Source organism: Oncorhynchus keta, chromosome 31, assembly GCF_023373465.1.
Source record: "Oncorhynchus keta strain PuntledgeMale-10-30-2019 chromosome 31, Oket_V2, whole genome shotgun sequence".
NCBI lineage: Eukaryota > Metazoa > Chordata > Actinopteri > Salmoniformes > Salmonidae > Oncorhynchus > Oncorhynchus keta.
In genome coordinates this window covers 22501765-22521681 of record NC_068451.1, presented here as the reverse complement: position 1 = coordinate 22521681, position 19917 = coordinate 22501765, and the positions used below count along the sequence as shown (strand labels likewise).

Below are 19917 nucleotides of genomic sequence, written 5' to 3'. Positions count from 1 at the left end.
GCCTAGGGTCAGATTAAAGATGAGTCTGTGATTGTAGGAGTGACATGTTTGTTAAAAGTTGACCCTTGCTTTATGGGTGATCCATTTGTGGTTTCAGGGTGGGTGAAAACAGTTTGGTGCTGTGGAATCGGTAAGGGTAACCATAAGTGGTCTGTGATAATTGTTTGTGTTTCTGCTGGTCAGAGGGAGAAGGCTCTCCACATTAAGTGAATGGAGGCAAGAAATGTGAATTGCTTTGCTCTCAATGAAGGGGTGCCATTGAAAGGAGTGATTTACTGGGGTAGCAGTGAATGTAAATGTTGACGAACTGAAGGGGAAGATTCCCAGTGTTTGTGAAGGTTGTCGTTTGGTGTGACGCAGACAGGGTGGCGGGAGTGGTGAAACAGAAGTCATTGTCTGTTCTTTTGAGTTTTGATGCTGTCTTTGCCCGACAGGGATGTCAGGATACATTATCCTGTACGAGCTTTTGGGCCGAATGCATTACTTTATTACAGGTGTCAAGCTCATGTGGCAGCAGTGTGTAGGAGGAAGGTTCCTAGGTGTGAAGTGTGCAGAAGGGCATGTGACAAAGGAATGTGTAGTATTGTGGAAAGTAGCGGTATGTGTTAATTCTAGTGGTGTCTATGGGGCTGGGGATTAGAAATGTACCTTGTGAGAAGCAGGTTGAGGTTTCCAGGGTTAGAGTAGTGCAGAAGTTATCATATGCTGAGGCAGTGTGGAAGATGGGTCAAGGGGAGGGATCCTGAGAGGAGTGGTGTGAGTAGTAGATCTGTACCAGTACAGAGGGATAGGCCAGCAAGTGATGTTTCAGTAAGATTGGATTTGTAGCATTTTATAGCAATGGTTATCAACTGTACTGCAGGGATGGAACGTAAGTCACAGAAAATTGAGGTAGTGGTGGCAGCTGCAGAGAGGTATTCGGGTGTGCGAGACTTGACATCAGAGTTACAGGGTGTGTTAAGTGGTGTCCCATCCTTTCAAGTTGTTGGCCTGAGGTAGGACTAAATAGATTTAAATTGTGGAGTATGGTGGTGGTATTTGAGTGTAGTGTTAGATGGTAGGGTATTTTATTTGTTTTTCAAGAAAAGTATAAGGGAGTTGGACTCCAGTATAGTAAGAGGCAGTAATGCAACATTGTTTTGGATGCCAACCTCGTTAAACCTCATCAAAGAGGCATTTGCCATTTGAAGTTCACCAATTTAACTCAGCAGACAAACGAACACAAACCTTTATTCATTAACTGTCTAAGCTGAATAGCGACACATTTAGGTTAATTGTATGCATACTGTCAAAATATTCTACTAAATGAACAAAAAATTCTGCACTTTATTCAACCAGGTAGGCCAGTTGAGAATAAATTCTCATTTACAACTGCGACCTGGCCAAGATAAAGCAAAGCAGTGCAACAAAACAACAGTTACACATGGGATAAACAAAAGTACAGTCAATAACACAATAGAAACATCTATATGGCGGACTGCAATAGCATCGAATAGTCCCCGTGATATGCAACTGTTCAGGGAAGTCAGGAACCAATACACGCAGTCAGTCAGGAAAGCTAAGGCCAGCTTCTTCAGGCAGAAGTTTGCATCCTGTAGCTCCAACTCCAAAAAGTTCTGGGACACTGAAGTCCATGGAGAACAAGAGCACCTCCTCCCAGCTGCCCACTGCACTGAGGCTAGGTAACACGGTCTCCACCGATAAATCCATGATTATCGAAAACTTCAATAAGCATTTCTCAACGGCTGGCCATGCCTTCCGCCTGGCTACTCCAACCTCGGCCAACAGCTCCGCCCCCCCCACAGCTCCTCGCCCAAGCCTCTCCAGGTTCTCCTTTACCCAAATCCAGATAGCAGATGTTCTGAAAGAGCTGCAAAACCTGGACCCATACAAATCAGCTGGGCTTGACAATCTGGACCATCTATTTCTGAAACTATCCGCCGCCATTGTCGCAACCCCTATTACCAGCCTGTTCAACCTCTCTTTCATATCGTCTGAGATCCCCAAGGATTGGAAAGCTGCCGCAGTCATCCCCCTCTTCAAAGGGGGAGACACCCTGGACCCAAACTGTTATAGACCTATATCCATCCTGCCCTGCCTATCTAAGGTCTTCGAAAGCCAAGTCAACAAACAGGTCACTGACCATCTCGAATCCCACCGTACCTTCTCCGCTGTGCAATCTGGTTTCCGAGCCGGTCACGGGTGCACCTCAGCCACACTCAAGGTACTAAACGATATCATAACCGCCATCGATAAAAGACAGTACTGTGCAGCCGTCTTCATCGACCTTGCCAAGGCTTTCGACTCTGTCAATCACCATATTCTTATCGGCAGACTCAGTAGCCTCGGTTTTTCGGATGACTGCCTTGCCTGGTTCACCAATTACTTTGCAGACAGAGTTCTGTGTGTCAAATCGGAGGGCATGCTGTCCGGTCCTCTGGCAGTCTCTATGGGGGTGCCACAGGGTTCAATTCTCGGGCCGACTCTTTTCTCTGTATATATCAATGATGTTGCTCTTGCTGCAGGCAATTCCCTGATCCACCTCTACGCAGACGACACCATTCTATATACTTTCGGCCCGTCATTGGACACTGTGCTATCTAACCTCCAAACGAGCTTCAATGCCATACAACACTCCTTCCGTGGCCTCCAACTGCTCTTAAACGCTAGTAAAACCAAATGCATGCCTTTCAACCGATCGCTGCCTGCACCCGCATGCCCGACTAGCATCACCACCCTGGATGGTTCCGACCTTGAATATGTGGACATCTATAAGTACCTAGGTGTCTGGCTAGACTGCAAACTCTCCTTCCAGACTCATATCAAACATCTCGAATCGAAAATCAAATCAAGAGTCGGCTTTCCATTCCGCAACAAAGCCTCCTTCACTCACGCCGCCAAGCTTACCCTAGTAAAACTGACTATCCTACCGATCCTCGACTTCGGCGATGTCATCTACAAAATGGCTTCAAACACTCTACTCAGCAAACTGGATGCAGTCTATCACAGTGCCATCCGTTTTGTCACTAAAGCACCTTATACCACCCACCACTGCAACTTGTATGCTCTAGTCGGCTGGCCCTCGCTACATATTCGTCGCCAGACCCACTGGCTCCAGGTCATCTACAAGTCCATGCTCGGTAAAGCTCCGCCTTATCTCAGTTCACTGGTCACGATGGCAACACCCATCCGTAGCACACGCTCCAGCAGGTGTATCTCACTGATCATCCCTAAAGCCAACACCTCATTTGGCCGCCTTTCGTTCCAGTACTCTGCTGCCTGTGACTGGAACGAACTGCAAAAATCGCTGAAGTTGGAGACTTTTATCTCCCTCACCAACTTCAAACATCAGCTATCTGAGCAGCTAACCGATCGCTGCAGCTGTACATAGTCTATTGGTAAATAGCCCACCCATTTTCACCTACCTCATTCCCATACTGTTTTTATACTGTTTTTATTTATTTACTTTTCTGCTCTTTTGCACACCAATATCTCTACCTGTACATGACCATCTGATCATTTATTACTCCAGTGTTAATCTGCAAAATTGTAATTATTCACCTACCTCATGCCTTTTGCACACATTGTATATAGACTCCCCCTTTTTTTTCTACTGTGTTATTGACTTGTTAATTGTTTACTCCATGTGTAACTCTGTGTTGTCTGTTCACACTGCTATGCTTTATCTTGGCCAGGTCGCAGTTGCAAATGAGAACTGGTTCTCAACTAGCCTCCCTGGTTAAATAAAGGTGAAATAAATATACAGTGTGTGCAAATGTAGTAAGATTAGGGACGTAAGGCAATTAATAGGCCATAGTGGCAGCTGAAAAGACTAAATTTGGGTAAGTTCCATTAACCTATGAAGCGATGAAAAAAAGTATTTTCTACTCATGTCTATTGCAGTTGCAAGTTCACAAGTCATCATATTTCCACTGACAGAAGTTCATTCACATGTCATCAAGTTTCCAGGAAACAGCTTACCAGCTAACTGCATTTTAGCATGGAGAGGAAACAGATAGGACAGTGGACAATCAGCATTGAACCGATTTAGCTGTTGTCTGCAACTCTTGCTTTACAAGTTACACATAATAAGCACGAGCCAGATACCTGTTTCACACCTTCCTAAAAGCACATATTGCACTTTAAAAGAATGAATAAGTCAAAGATGGTGGTTATTTTCTCATACCAGTTATCATGTGTTTCTGTCTTAGAGAATGTCTCTTCCAGTCAAAATCAATTAGTTGGAAGACTTGGTGCTGCTGATCCAGGAGTTGTAGACACCAGGCTCGTTCCTCTTGGCACAGCTGTAACCCCAGGACACAGCACCCTGCAGCTGCCCGCCACCGGCGTCTCCCTGACAGAATGAAGATGGGGCAAGAGAAAGGTGGTTAGACGTGCATCTTTCAATATTGGTTGATGCTGGTTAATCACAACAGATGAGAGCTTTTAACAAATCATATGAAAAGGACAACAGTAGAAAGGTGTGCTATGAATTCAACTCTGTGTACCTGGCAAGAGTCCTTGCCTCCCTCCATGAATCCAGTGCAGAACATGTTGGAGGTGATCTGTCCAGGGTCGGTGCTATTGCAGCTGCTGCTGCTCAGCATGGGGAGCTCCAGGCAGAACAGTGGGTTGGGGTAGAAGGCTAGTATATCAAACATTCTCCCTTTGGTTCTGAGTGGTCAGTGATATAATTTGTAATTGGTTTGATAAACAACAAATACCAAAAGTATTTATGGGCATATTGTTGATGATACTCACAGCCTCTGCTGGGTAGGTTGCCCCAGCCAGCAGATGCCAGAGCTGGCAGAGCGGCAGGGCATGACCACAGTGCACATGTAGCTGTTCAGGGAGGCAGGCTTGTTCAGCTTCACATCATTGTCCAGTTTGCGGCTGTTGTAACTGGGGTGCATGATGACCTTCACTGAGTTGAACAGCTCAGTGGCAATGTTGTGACACACCTAGACACACCTGAATGTGGCTGGGGAGAGAGGGTTAATCAGATGAACAAATAGAGTTATGTCGAACATACTGTAGATGGCTTTGGTAAATGTTTTTGAAAAAAGTTTCATCAGTACTTACGACTTGTAGCAGTGAGCAGCAGACACCACCCATGTGCTGGAGATCAGGGAGCCACCACAGAAATGGTAGCCAGACTGCAGTGATGCCTGGTAGGTTGCAGAGTTCTTTCTGCAATCATACCCTCCAACAATCTTGTCATCCTCATTGTAAAATGGTCCTTCTGTAGCTCAGTTGGTAGAGCATGGCGCTTGTAACGCCAGGGTAGTGGGTTCGATCCCCGGGACCACCCATACGTAGAATGTATGCACACATGACTGTAAGTCGCTTTGGATAAAAGCGTCTGCTAAATGGCATATATACATATATATATAAATGGGGGCAGCGACTGAAATACAGACAGAAAGAATCAGTGTCAAATTGCATGGAAATACAACTCATGCAAACAGAACGGTACCCGTGTTCAGTAAATATTCACTATTCAGAGTATTATCACAGGATGGACACCAATACGAACTTAAACAATTTCTCTCAACAAGTATTTTTATTTATTTTATTTCACCTTTATTTAACCAGGTAGGCTAGTTGAGAACAAGTTCTCATTTGCAACTGCGATCTGGCCAAGATAAAGCATAGCAGTGTGAACAGACAACACAGAGTTACACATGGAGTAAACAATTAACAAGTCAATAACACAGTAGAAAAAAAGGGGAGTCTATATACAATGTGTGCAAAAGGCATGAGGTAGGCGAATAATTACAATTTTGCAGATTAGCACTGGAGTGATAAATGATCAGATGGTCATGTACAGGTAGAGATATTGGTGTGCAAAAGAGCAGAAAAGTAAATAAATAAAAACAGTATAAAACAGTATGGGAATGAGGTAGGTGAAAATGGGTGGGCTATTTACCAATAGACTATGTACAGCAGCAGCGATCGGTTAGCTGCTCAGATAGCTGATGTTTGAAGTTGGTGAGGGAGATAAAAGTCTCCAACTTCAGCGATTTTTGCAATTCGTTCCAGTCACAGGCAGCAGAGTACTGGAACGAAAGGCGGCCAAATGAGGTGTTGGCTTTAGGGATGATCGGTGAGATACACCTGCTGGAGCGCGTGCTACGGATGGGTGTTGCCATCGTGACCAGTGAACTGAGATAAGGCGGAGCTTTACCTAGCATGGACTTGTAGATGACCTGGAGCCAGTGGGTCTGGCGACGAATATGTAGCGAGGGCCAGCCGACTAGAGCATACAAGTCGCAGTGGTGGGTGGTATAAGGTGCTTTAGTGACAAAACGGATGGCACTGTGATAGACTGCATCCAGTTTGCTGAGTAGAGTTATTATAGAGTGTTGGATGCCATTTTGTAGATGACATCGCCGAAGTCGAGGATCGGTAGGATAGTCAGTTTTACTAGGGTAAGCTTGGCGGCGTGAGTGAAGGAGGCTTTGTTGCGGAATAGAAAGCCGACTCTTGATTTGATTTTCGATTCGAGATGTTTGATATGAGTCTGGAAGGAGAGTTTGCAGTCTAGCCAGACACCTAGGTACTTATAGATGTCCACATATTCAAGGTCGGAACCATCCAGGGTGGTGATGCTAGTCGGGCATGCGGGTGCAGGCAGCGATCGGTTGAAAAGCATGCATTTGGTTTTACTAGCGTTTAAGAGCAGTTGGAGGCCACGGAAGGAGTGTTGTATGGCATTGAAACTCGTTTGGAGGTTAGATAGCACAGTGTCCAATGACGGGCCGAAAGTATATAGAATGGTGTCGTCTGCGTAGAGGTGGATCAGGGAATCGCCCGCAGCAAGAGCAACATCAATGATATATACAGAGAAAAGAGTCGGCCCGAGAATTGAACCCTGTGGCACCCTCATAGAGACTGCCAGAGGACCGGACAGCATGCCCTCCGATTTGACACACAGAACTCTGTCTGCAAAGTAATTGGTGAACCAGGCAAGGCAGTCATCCGAAAAACCGAGGCTACTGAGTCTGCCGATAAGAATATGGTGATTGACAGAGTCGAAGGCCTTGGCAAGGTCGATGAAGATGGCTGCAAATCAAATCAAATCAAATGTTATTTGTCACATACACATGGTTAGCAGATGTTAATGCGAGTGTAGCGAAATGCTTGGGCTTCTAGTTCCGACAATGCAGTGATAACCAACAAGTAATCTAACTAACAATTCCAAAACTACTGTCTTATACACAGTGTAAGGGGATAAAGAATATGTACATAAGGATATATGAATGAGTGATGGTACAGAGCAGCATACAGTAGATGGTATCGAGTACAGTATATACATATGAGATGAGTATGTAGACAAAGTAAACAAAGTGGCATAGTTAAAGTGGCTAGTGATACATGTATTACATAAGGATGCAGTCGATGATGTAGAGTACAGTATATACGTATGCATATGAGATGAATAATGTAGGGTAAGTAACATTATATAAGGTAGCATTGTTTAAAGTGGCTAGTGATATATTTACATAATTTCCCATCAATTCCCATTATTAAAGTGGCTGGAGTTGGGTCAGTGTCAATGACAGTGTGTTGGCAGCAGCCACTCAATGTTAGTGGTGGCTGTTTAACAGTCTGATGGCCTTGAGATAGAAGCTGTTTTTCAGTCTCTCGGTCCCAGCTTTGATGCACCTGTACTGACCTCGCCTTCTGGATGATAGCGGGGTGAACAGGCAGTGGTTCGGGTGGTTGATGTCCTTGATGATCTTTATGGCCTTCCTGTAACATCGGGTGGTGTAGGTGTCCTAGAGGGCAGGTAGTTTGCCCCCGGTGATGCGTTGTGCAGACCTCACTACCCTCTGGAGAGCCTTACGGTTGAGGGCAGAGCAGTTGCCGTACCAGGCGGTGATACAGCCCGCCAGGATGCTCTCGATTGTGCATCTGTAGAAGTTTGTGAGTGCTTTTGGTGACAAGCCGAATTTCTTCAGCCTCCTGAGGTTGAAGAGGCGCTGCTGCGCCTTCTTCACGACGCTGTCAGTGTGAGTGGACCAATTCAGTTTGTCTGTGATGTGTATGCCGAGGAACTTAAAACTTGCTACCCTCTCCAGTACTGTCTTTTATCGATGGCGGTTATGATATCGTTTAGTACCTTGAGTGTGGCTGAGGTGCACCCGTGACCGGCTCGGAAACCAGATTGCACAGCGGAGAAGGTACGGTGGGATTCGAGATGGTCAGTGACCTGTTTGTTGACTTGGCTTTCGAAGACCTTAGATAGGCAGGGCAGGATGGATATAGGTCTATAACAGTTTGGGTCCAGGGTGTCTTCCCCTTTGAAGAGGGGGATGACTGCGGCAGCTTTCCAATCCTTGGGGATCTCAGACGATATGAAAGAGAGGTTGAACAGGCTGGTAATAGGGGTTGCGACAATGGCGGCGGATAGTTTCAGAAATAGAGGGTCCAGATTGTCACGCCCAGCTGATTTGTACGGGTCCAGGTTTTGCAGCTCTTTCAGAACATCTGCTATCTGGATTTGGTTAAAGGAGAACCTGGAGAGGCTTGGGCGAGGAGCTGCGGGGGGGGTGGAGCTGTTGGCCGAGGTTGGAGTAGCCAGGCGGAAGGCATGTCCAACTGTTGAGAAATGCTTATTGAAGTTTTCGATAATCATGGATTTATCGGTGGTGACCGTGTTACCTAGCCTCAGTGCAGTGGGCAGCTGGGAGGAGGTGCTCTTGTTCTCCATGGACTTCAGTGTCCCAGAACTTTGTGGAGTTGGAGCTACAGGATGCAAACCTCTGCCTGAAGTAGCTGGCCTTAGCTTTCCTGACTGACTGCGTGTATTGGTTCCTGACTTCCCTGAACAGTTGCATATCGCGGGGACTGTTCGATGCTATTGCAGTCCGCCACAGGATGTTTTTGTGCTAGTCGAGGGCAGTCAGGTCTGGAGTGAACCAAGGGCTGTATCTGTTCTTAGTTCTGCATTTTTTGAACGGAGCATGCTTATCTAAAATGGTGAGGAAGTTACTTTTAAAGAATGACCAGGCATCCTCAACTGACGGGATGAGGTCAATGTCCTTCCAGGATACCCGGGCCAGGTCGATTAGAAAGGCCTGCTCACAGAAGTGTTTTAGGGAGCGTTTGACAGTGATGAGGGGTGGACTTACATGCAACAGCAAACAGAGCCAGGAGAATAAGGTACTTCATGATTGTGTTTTTTAGCTGCAACACCGGACTCAATCACGAAGACAAACTTGTTATATACCCACTTCACCAGCCACATTATCTGATCTTCTCAAGGATTTGCACTTCTGTGAACAGTAGGCCTATATCTGACACTCAGACGTTACTCTACCTGGGAAAGAATGATGTCCATCTGAAGTGACACAAGCATCAGCATTTTTCTTATTCTTATTTTCATACACACAACTTAGGTGGCAGCTTAGTTGAATATTTTCTAACACTTAACAATTGCATGGCGGGTGGTACTGTTATTTCCTGTCTCACTGTTGTCTTCCTGTTGCCTAGGGACTTAACCCCAGCACAGTGAGTACAGTGCAGTCACAGAGACACATTAGAATACAGTGTATATTATAGTTGAATTGGAATGACAGAGGAAAATAACATGATTTCTGAGTGTATCATTGACAGCACAAAATTCATTAAAAGGGTGGAACGAGACTGGTGATTCTGAAGAGTGGACTACGGTCCTATTTGTCAGTGCAGAGACCCTGAAAGGACATGATTCTGGTACCAAGACAGAAGACACCAGACCAAAGAGTAGACCTGGAGAAAGTAACTACGGCTCTGAGGGCTCGAAGGGGAGATGTTCCAGAGTTGCTGCAGCGTGTCTGGGCCTGCTGTGCCTTCTACTACTGGCTGGGAACATGGTGCTGTTTGTCTACTATAATGGAGTCACTGTCCGTTTGGAGGAGAGGTTGTTAGTTTATAGAACCAGCAACAACAACCTGACTGAACAGAGAGACGAGCTACAGGTCCAAAACAAAAACCTGGATGAAGAAAAGGCCGATCTAAAGAGAAGGTACAATATGCTGAATCAAACCTGCCTTGAAGCATGGAAGAAGTTTGGTTCCAGTTTGTACTACATCTCTGACTGGACTGAATCCTGGGATGAGAGCAGACAGGACTGTCTAAAGAGAGGAGCAGACCTGGTGATCATAAATCAAATCAAATCAAATGTATTTATATAGCCCTTCGTACATCAGCTGATATCTCAAAGTGCTGTACAGAAACCCAGCCTAAAACCCCAAACAGCAAGCAATGCAGATGTAGAAGCACGGTGGCTAGGAAAAACTCCCTAGAAAGGCCAAAACCTAGGAAGAAACCTAGAGAGGAACCAGGCTATGTGGGGTGGCCAGTCCTCTTCTGGCTGTGCCGGGTGGAGATTATAACAGAACATGGCCAAGATGTTCAAATGTTCATAAATGACCAGCATGGTCGAATAATAATAAGGCAGAACAGTTGAAACTGGAGCAGCAGCACAGTCAGGTGGACTGGGGACAGCAAGGAGTCATGTCAGGTAGTCCTGGGGCACGGTCCTAGGCCTCAGGTCCTCCGTGAGAGAGAAAGAAGGAGAGAATTAGAGAGAGCATATGTGGGGTGGCCAGTCCTCTTCTGGCTGTGCCGGGTGGAGATTATAACAGAACATGGCCAAGATGTTCAAATGTTCATAAATGACCAGCATGGTCGAATAATAGTAAGGCAGAACAGTTGAAACTGGAGCAGCAGCATGGCCAGGTGGACTGGGGACAGCAAGGAGTCATCATGTCAGGTAGTCCTGGGGCATGGTCCTAGGGCTCAGGTCAGTTGAAACTGGAGCAGCAGCATGGCCAGGTGGACTAGGGACAGCAAGGAGTCATCATGTCAGGTAGTCCCGGGGCATGGTCCTAGGGCTCAGGTCCTCCGAGAGAGAGAAAGAAAGAAGGAGAGAATTAGAGAACACACACTTAGATTCACACAGGACACGGAATAGGACAGGAGAAGTACTACAGATATAACAAACTGACCCAAGCCCCCCGACACAAACTACTGCAGCATAAATACTGGAGGCTGAGACAGGAGGGGTCAGGAGACACTGTGGCCCCATCCGAGGACACCCCCGGACAGGGCCAAACAGGAAGGATATAACCCCACCCACTTTGCCAAAGCACAGCCCCCACACCACTGGAGGGATATCTTCAACCACCAACTTACCATCCTGAGACAAGGCTGAGTATAGCCCACAAAGATCTCCGCCACGGCACAACCCAAGGGTGGGGGCGCCAACCCAGACAGGATGACCACAACAGTGAATCAACCCACTCAGGTGATGCACCCCCTCCAGGGACGGCATGAGAGAGCCCCAGTAAGCCAGTGACTCAGCCCCTGTGATAGGGTTAGAGGCAGAGAATCCCAGTGGAAAGAGGGGAACCGGCCAGGCAGAGACAGCAAGGGCGGTTTGTTGCTCCAGAGCCTTTCAGTTCACCTTCCCACTCCTGGGCCAGATGACACTCAATCATATGACCCACTGAAGAGATGAGTCTTCAGTAAAGACTTAAAGGTTGAGACCGAGTCTGCGTCTCTGACATGGGTCGGCAGACCGTTCCATAAAAATGGAGCTCTATAGGAGAAAGCCCTGCCTCCAGCTGTTTGCTTAGAAATTCTAGGGACAATTAGGAGGCCTGCGTCTTTTGACCGTAGCGTACGTGTAGGTATGTACGGCAGGACCAAATCAGAGAGATAGGTAGGAGCAAGCCCATGTAATGCTTTGTAGGTTTGCAGTAAAACCTTGAAATCAGCCCTTGCTTTGACAGGAAGCCAGTGTAGAGAGGCTTGCACTGGAGTAATATGATCAAATTTTTGGGTTCTAGTCAGGATTCTAGCAGCCGTATTTAGCACTAACTGAAGTTTATTTAGTGCTTTATCCGGGTAGCCGGAAAGTAGAGCATTGCAGTAGTCTAACCTAGAAGAGACAAAAGCATGGATTAATTTTTCTGCATCATTTTTGGACAGAAAGTTTCTGATTTTTGCAATACTACGTAGATGGAAAAAAGCTGTCCTCGAAATGGTCTTGATATGTTCTTCAAAAGAGAGATCATAAACAACAGAGCAGAACAGGAATTCATCTGTACAATTAAAAGGTTTTTCTGGATTGGTCTGACTGACAGAGAGACAAAGGGGACTTGGAAATGGGTGGACGGGACACTAATAATCACAGGGTTCTGGTCTCCTGGTGAGCCAAATGGTGTCTCTATCGACTCTACTGAGGACTGTGCTGAGGTTAACACCTTCAATGACCCAGAGAAAAACTGGAATGATCTCAGGTGTAGTGAACGGCGGCACTGGATTTGCGAGAAATTGGCTGATCAGTAGCTCAACTTGGTACAAGCTTCAGATAAACATGCACAAACACACCCACATGTCACACACCACCTGTAAGACAATTCCCCATGACATCATAATCTCACTGAGCAAACAGTACCAACTGTTCTTGTCCAGACTAAACATCTATTCTATTTGTGTTCACATTGTACCAAACATATTAGCCTTATGTTTATTTTTGTCATATCTGAAATGTTTTTCCTGTAATATACCAAGAAAAATTCCTAATAGAGCATTACATTATTTTATTTCATTTAAATACATTCTTGTGACAATCTAAAAAATAATTTCCTCTCCCTGAATATTGAAAAAGAAAGCCTTTCATCAATTTTTATGCAATGAAATATATTCTGAAAATGTCCAAATTATGAGTGACATTCTGCTGTATTTGTAACACCATCTATACTGTACAGCATCTATAGGTATTTCTGAGGTCAATAAAACATGTTATCATTAGATTATAACAATTAGATATCATGATCATATGATGAATGTTGTTATACTGTTTGTTTTTTAGCTCTTTTTATATCAAAGAAACAGGCTCTGTAACAAACAGCCTATATTGATAACTGAAGCTGAGGAACCCTTAGACACACTCTCCTTTCTGACCAATACTGGAAACCAGTTGCAAAATGCCAGGCTTACTTCAAATGCTAGGTCATGAAACCCCCCCTTGTGGCCTCGTAGTGAATATATTTTGGAGAAAGTATGTGACACAAAACCAAGCACTGTATGAATAAACATTTCTATATTCCTTCAATGAGGAGTCAAAAAATGGGCCAAAAGTCTTTTCATTTTAACATGATAGGAAGTTACATAGGGATGTAAGGTAATGCCGTTTAGCACACATCCTCAGTTGAGGAGCTTCGTTAGCCATATGTCCGTTCACACGCAAGTTACTGTTTGACAGGTACCAATGGAAATGTATACATGTATGCCCTTGAGACTGACCAATGGCAGAGGACAGAGTGGGTTTATAAGAGGGCTCTGACAGTGGCTCAGTACCGAGGCAAAAACGGACACAACCATGAAGGTCATCATTCTTCTCGCTCTGTTCGCTGTGGCATGTGAGTACCGGTTTATTCAACAGGAAATAATATGTGGGCCAAAAGATTGGAGACTGCATGAAAATACAACTCTGGATTAAGCTATACACTGTTTGAAAAGTTTGGTACATTTTACCTATTTCTTTACAACGATTTCTCCTTTACATCCCACTCAGTCGCTGCCCCCATTGACGATGAGGATGACAAGATTGTTGGAGGGTACGAGTGCAGAAAAAACTCTGCATCCTACCAGGCATCACTGCAGTCTGGCTACCACTTCTGTGGTGGCTCCCTGATCTCCAGCACATGGGTGGTGTCTGCTGCTCACTGCTACAAGTCGTAAGTGACTGGTGAAACTTTCTTCAAAAACATTTACCAAAGCCATCTACAGTATGTTTGACATGAAACTGCATTTGTCTGAGTACATCTGATTAACCCTCCCCTCTCTCTCCCCAGCCGCATCCAGGTGCGTCTGGGTGAGCACAACATTGCCGTCAACGAGGGTACTGAGCAGTTCATCGACTCAGTAAAGGTCATCATGCACCCCAGTTACAACAGCCGCAACCTGGACAACGACATCATGCTGATCAAGCTCAGCAGGCCCGCCTCCCTGAACAGCTATGTGAGCACTGTGGCTCTGCCCTCCAGCTGTGCCAGCTCTGGCACCCGCTGTCTGGTCTCTGGCTGGGGCAACCTATCCGGCAGCAGCAGTGAGTAGCATTAACAATATGCCCACAAAGACAGTTTGTTTCTCAAACTGATGATAAATTATATCACTGACCACTCAGAACCAAAGAGAGAATGATCGAGAGACTAATCCTCTTCTGCTGGTCTCTAGGCAACTACCCCGACACTCTGAGGTGCCTGGATCTCCCCATCCTGAGCAGCAGCAGCTGCAACAGCGCCTATCCTGGACAGATCACCTCCAACATGTTCTGTGCTGGCTTCATGGAGGGAGGCAAGGACTCTTGCCAGGTAAGCAGAGTTGAAGCACTTCCACTGATCCATAAACAGAAGGAATGAAAATACGATTATAGAATTTCCAAAAACCATCCTTCAACCTAGATTGACTGATACCCTGAAACAAATCTGCTCACTTTTAATTTCTGTCTCCCCATCTCTCTATTAGGGAGACTCCGGTGGCCCCGTGGTGTGCAATGGTCAGCTGCAGGGTGTTGTGTCCTGGGGTTACGGCTGTGCCCAGAGGAACAAGCCTGGTGTCTACACCAAGGTCTGCAACTACAAATCCTGGATCAGTAGCACCATGTCCTCCAACTAATTGATCTAGACTGGAGGAGACATCTTCTCTCAGATAGAAATCCATGATAACAACAACTGTCATGAGAAAATAAATTATATTTTACTTTTAAATACTGTCTTCGGTTATTTTTTCACTAAAATAGTGAATGGAGGACGCTTTTCTCGTGTTTCATTTTCATTCCAGCCAGATAGGCTATACTCCTGTTTTAAAGAGAAGCACGAATAATAGGAAAGTTGAGAAATAGATAGTAGGCCTAGCCTATTGAAAGCTGATGGGATCCTCCTCTTTTTAATAGAGGCCATCACTCTGTTTTCTCAATTGCATAGCCTATAGAAATGTTGCACAACATGATTTCTTGGGCTCTCATTAAGTGTTTGATTAGATTTTTCATTCCATTTATGTCAGAGTGATAGGACAATAGAGTGCCAGGCGGTTAGCAAGTTTGGTATGTTACTGAATGACCTGAAAATAAAGGAGAGCCACACACTCTAGGAACTCAGATGCAAAAATGTAATATCCAATGCTTCGACAGCCAAGCTGTCTTCATCAGGGTTTAATCACAAACACTGCGGGATGACTCGTTTAAATAGTGTCAAAAGACACACGTGTCTGTAATCATGGCCAAGAGTGGCCTAATATCATTGGTTAATTCTCAAATATTAAAATGGCATACAAAGAACAGCATATGGTCATAAATTAATTTGACTACACAAGCTTACAAACAATTATCATTGGCAAAGTCACAATAATCACAAGAATGGCTTCAGATCAAAGTCTACGTTGAGACCGAAGGGAGCAAGGGTCTTTAAGGTAAAGATTACATTTAAGTCATTTAGCAGACGCTCTTATCCAGAGCGACTTACAAATTGGTGCATTCACCTTATGACATCCAGTAGAATAGTCACTTTACAATAGTGCATCTAAATCTTAAGGGGGGGGGGTGAGAAGGATTACTTATCCTATCCTAGGATAGATCCAGGCAGCCTCTCGTTTTAACAATAAATTATCAAGGTCAACCCCTCTCCTAGGAATGGTGACATGTTCGATGTTAATATAACGCAGAGACGAAATCGAGTGGCCAGCCTACTAATGACCATCAGCAGCATCAGAGCTTGGAGAAGCCTAATTACCGTGACTAAATGGTCATGTGGAATTTGACTGCCCTCATGACACGTGACCGCCAGTGTGCCAGTAATATAGTCACCGTAACAGAACTAGTTGCAACACTCACTACCGAGTTCCAAATTGCCTCTGGAAGCAACGTCAGCACAAGAACGGTTCATTGAGAGCTTCATGGCATGGGTTTCCATGGCCGAGCAGCCGTACACAAGCCTAAGATCACCATGTACAATGCCAAGCGTCAGCTTGAGAGGTGTAAAGCTCGCCACCATTGGATTTGGAGCAGTGGAAAAACATTCTCTGGAGTGATGAATCACGCTTCCCCATCTGGCAGTCCGATGGATGAATCTTGGGTTTGGCGGATGCCATGAAAACACTACCTGCCCCAATGCATAGTGCCAACTGTAAAGTTTGGTGGATGAGGAATAATGGTTATTCATGTTTTGTCCTAGGCCCATTAGTTCAAGTGAAGGGAAATCTTACCGCTACCACATACAATGACATTCTTGACGATTCAGTGCTTCGGACTTTGTGGCAACAGTTCGGGGAAGGCCCTTTTCAGCATTACAATGCCACCGTCCACAAAGCGAGGTCCATACAGAAATGGTTTGTTGAGATCGGTGTGGAAGAACTTGACAGGCCTGCATAGAGCCTTGACCTCAACCCCATTGAACACTTTTAGGATGAATTGGAACTCAGACTGCGAGCCAGGTCGAATCGCCCAACCTCACTAATGCTCGTGGCTGAATGGAAGCAAGTACCCACAGCAATGTTCCAACATCTAATGGAAAGCCTTCCCAAAAGAGTGGAGGCTGTTATAGCAGTAAAGGGGGGACCAATTCCATATTAATATCCATGATTTTGGATGAGATGTTCGATGAGCAGGTGTTCACATACTTTTGTTCATGTAGTTTACATGTCGTAGTACTGACATTATTGCTATCAAAATGATCAAAAGCTGGTTTGGTCTGTTTTCATCTTAAATCAGGGTACAGGAGAAAAACATTTTTTATGTGAATCTCTAATAAATATGGTCAGGCTTTTATTTTGAAAACTACTCCATTTTGACACCGGTGCTTTTCAAGTTGTTAGGGCTGGGGTGATACCAGTATCGTGGCAAGGAAACAAAACACGAAGTCGATTTAACTTCTTTGGGGAAACAGCCTTGAAGTTGGAAACAAACATCATTATGTTTTTTATCCAGAATCACATGTATTTATTTTTAAAGCTATAGCTTGGAAAATAAAAGGACCAAAGAGTCTGGTCTGCTTCCTGTTTTCATTTTTGCCATGGAAAAGATATTGCATCTTGGTATCTATGCTCCCAGAATCATCCTCTCTCAGCTGACGTGTGCCTTGGTGCCGTGTTTGGTCAGCGTGCTTTCCTGTATGAATCTCTCTCCACAGGATGAGCAGCGATAGGGTCGTAGTTGACCCCTGGCAGGTCTAGAAGTCAGGTAGGCAATCCCTGGTGAAGTAGGTGTCGACAGGGATGGGGTTGCTTGGCCGTCATGTGACGTTCCCAGGTTCGAGGGTCATTGAAGGTGATATGACAGTGCTCACAGCTCATTGGACCAGCTGTTTTTTTTTCATTGTCTATACCAGAAATAATATGCCGACACGGTGAAAGATCTGTCGATGTGTCCTTGAGCAAGACAGTTGACCCCTATTTGCTCCAGGGGTGCCGTACTACTATGGCTGACCCTGTAAAATAACACATTTTACTGCACATATTCGGTGTGTGATAATAGAATCATTGTAATATTTTTTGTAAAACACAGAAAATAAAGAATTATAAAACATGTGAAAACTGAAAGAAATAATAAGTACATAGACTGTATTAAAAACATAAAAAAATTCTATATACCCTCGGCCTCTCCTCCATCTGTGCATTCTTGGACAGAGTCTTCTGGTCCAGTTGGGGGCAGACTCCACTTGCTGTGGGTGCGTTGGTGAGCTGAGAGCAGGCGGGAGGAGGGGAATGTTCGGTCGCAGACACAGCAGGCAAACACTGTGTGACCTCTGAGATGTCTCTCATACTCCACTGGGTGCTTGAAGCGTAAATGCCTCTCTTCTGTCTCTGCATCCTGAAAGGTCATGAAACACTGGTGGCACTGAGGAGACTGGAGAGGCTGAGCTAGGGGAAGAGAAAGCTAATTAGACACGGTTAGGAGAACCAGTGGATTCAAAATGATGTGGTGATTTGCTGCAAAGAGGAAAGATTGTCAAATACAGGTAAATATTGAGTCATTGAAAAGAGAAAATAACAAGATGCATATCATATCTAGATCAGAATAATTGGATTCAAGACACAAGTTCACAGACTTCCAAGTACCTTGCAAATGAGAGGTGAATCCATAGCCTAAACAAGAGGAAATACTAATAAAGAACCAGCCTTACCTGAAACTCAGGTTGAATCAATAGAGATTACTGCAGTGCTTCCCTGCTCTTCCTCTCTCACCACCCTGTCCTCCTCATCCTCCCAGTTCCTCTCCTCTCCGTGCTGTCTCTCCCGGTGGCTTCTGAGTGCCGTCAGCTTGCAGAAGCTCTGGCTGCAGTCATGGCACTGCTGTCGTTCAGCCACAGTCCCGCGGCGGCGGGAGTGTGAGCACTTGGAGGACAGCATGCACAGGGTCTTGAGCGTCCGTCCACAGACGTACTGGGACTGGCCAATGTGACTGCGCTTGTGCATGATGAAGGCGTGGAGGAAGCGGTCGCCACAACCTGGGCACTGGAACTCCAGTTTGACCTTGTGGCCGTGGGTGACCCCGTCCTCCCCCGCGATGCCAGTACAACAGTGTCCCGTCAGCTGCCAGGAGGAACTGAAGCAGCACTGACACAGTCTGCAGCACCAACTGGAGTCTGACCCAGACATCCTCAGTCTTAACAGCAGACCAGCACCTCTCCTGTCTTTCCCTTCCTTCTCTGCTTCTTCCAGGGTGTCTGTTTCCTCAGGGAGTTGGTCATCTGGAGCTGAAGCTCAACCGTGATTTAGTGGGATAGCAGGAGTGAAGGAAGAAAATGTGTTGAGAATCAAGGTTGAAAATAAGAGACTAATATATTGTATCGTGTTGTAAAATGATCAATACTACAATTGCGTTTCTGTGCAAGTGTTGGCTTGCAGGCTCCTAAACCCTTATTTGGACCCACCTGTAGTGCCTTGTTCTATAGGCCCTCTTCTTGCTCCTGTTTGATGAGCGTGTCAGATGACAGTGGACCATTGGACATCTGCTCCATATGGTCTTCTTCCTCTTGTTTAACGATGACCATCAGCATGTCACCATCCAATGTCCCTCCTTTACCACATATTGTCTCCATCCTATTGTATTCTTTGAGATTAATAGGCACATCAATAGGGTATGATTAAAAAGAAATGACTTGAACATTTTCTCCTCATTGCTAAGGCTTATTATAAACAGTCTGTCAGCTGTAGAACAACCATACTCTGGTCACCGATCAGACTACTTTTCCAGCATGGTTAAATAACATATGTGTGTAATTTCTTCAGTTTATAGCCTTCGCAGTAAAGATAACATATTTTGGTCAAAACAGAACACCTTCACGCAGGATAACTCGGTGACTAATTGGTGCAAGATTTCATTGATAGAATATGCCTGTGAACGTTAATAACCTCAAATTCTGTCGCCTACCTTGCTTGCTCCTCAATATTCAATGGATTCTGTCCCTTGCGGTTTATTGCAATGGTGTCAAATATTTCAACGATAAGGGTAAACTCTTGCTTGCAGGAGAATACACATATTTACATTATAACTAAATTATATGCATCTTTTTCATGTTTGATGTCAACCGGTGCGCATCCGATAGAATTGCGAAGAACATTTTTTCTACCCCAATGTTTTGACCGTGGCGTGACTGTATTACTGCCGCACATTTGTATCAACCCCCATTGTCTTCTGTAACCGTAATAAACTATTAGCGGCGGCTCACCCTTATAATAACGCGTTGTTACAATTTTAAACTATACATAAGGGCGCCAAAAAAAAAATAATTCCTAAATAGTAATTACATTTAGTAACAATTGAAATTAGCCTCACACATGTTCTTAAAATTAAAATGGAGTCCATAACACATTCATCTGAATTCAAAGATAGTCTTGCAAAATGTTGAACCTTTTCATTGA

The 19917-nt window shown here is 45.0% G+C and overlaps 2 protein-coding genes, 1 long non-coding RNA gene and 1 pseudogene across 3 annotated transcripts; 2 read left to right on the top strand and 2 right to left on the bottom strand.

Moving 5' to 3' along the window:
- Positions 1-4219: 4219 nt before the first annotated feature.
- Positions 4220-9177, bottom strand: LOC118380319 (trypsin-3-like; annotated as a pseudogene).
- Positions 9178-9279: 102 nt separating this feature from the next.
- LOC118380323 (C-type lectin domain family 9 member A-like) lies at positions 9280-10503 on the top strand. The gene is given in 2 exon segments (XM_052489971.1): positions 9280-9651; positions 9653-10503. Coding segments are annotated over 2 exon segments (603 nt in total). The 5' UTR covers positions 9280-9577; the 3' UTR covers positions 10182-10503.
- Positions 10504-13261: 2758 nt separating this feature from the next.
- On the top strand, positions 13262-14768 carry LOC118380322 (trypsin-3). The gene is made up of 5 exons (XM_035767314.2): positions 13262-13418; positions 13574-13736; positions 13854-14107; positions 14236-14372; positions 14527-14768. The coding sequence occupies exons 1-5, from the start codon at positions 13379-13381 to the stop codon at positions 14674-14676; spliced, it is 744 nt and encodes a 247-aa protein (XP_035623207.1). The 5' UTR covers positions 13262-13378; the 3' UTR covers positions 14677-14768.
- A 111-nt stretch (positions 14769-14879) lies between these two features.
- On the bottom strand, positions 14880-19631 carry LOC118380324 (uncharacterized). Its single transcript, XR_008088033.1, has 4 exons — positions 18927-19631; positions 18177-18749; positions 17644-17913; positions 14880-17480 (listed from the first exon to the last, which is right to left on the bottom strand). It is a non-coding gene; the product is annotated as an uncharacterized LOC118380324 (long non-coding RNA).
- Positions 19632-19917: the final 286 nt, after the last annotated feature.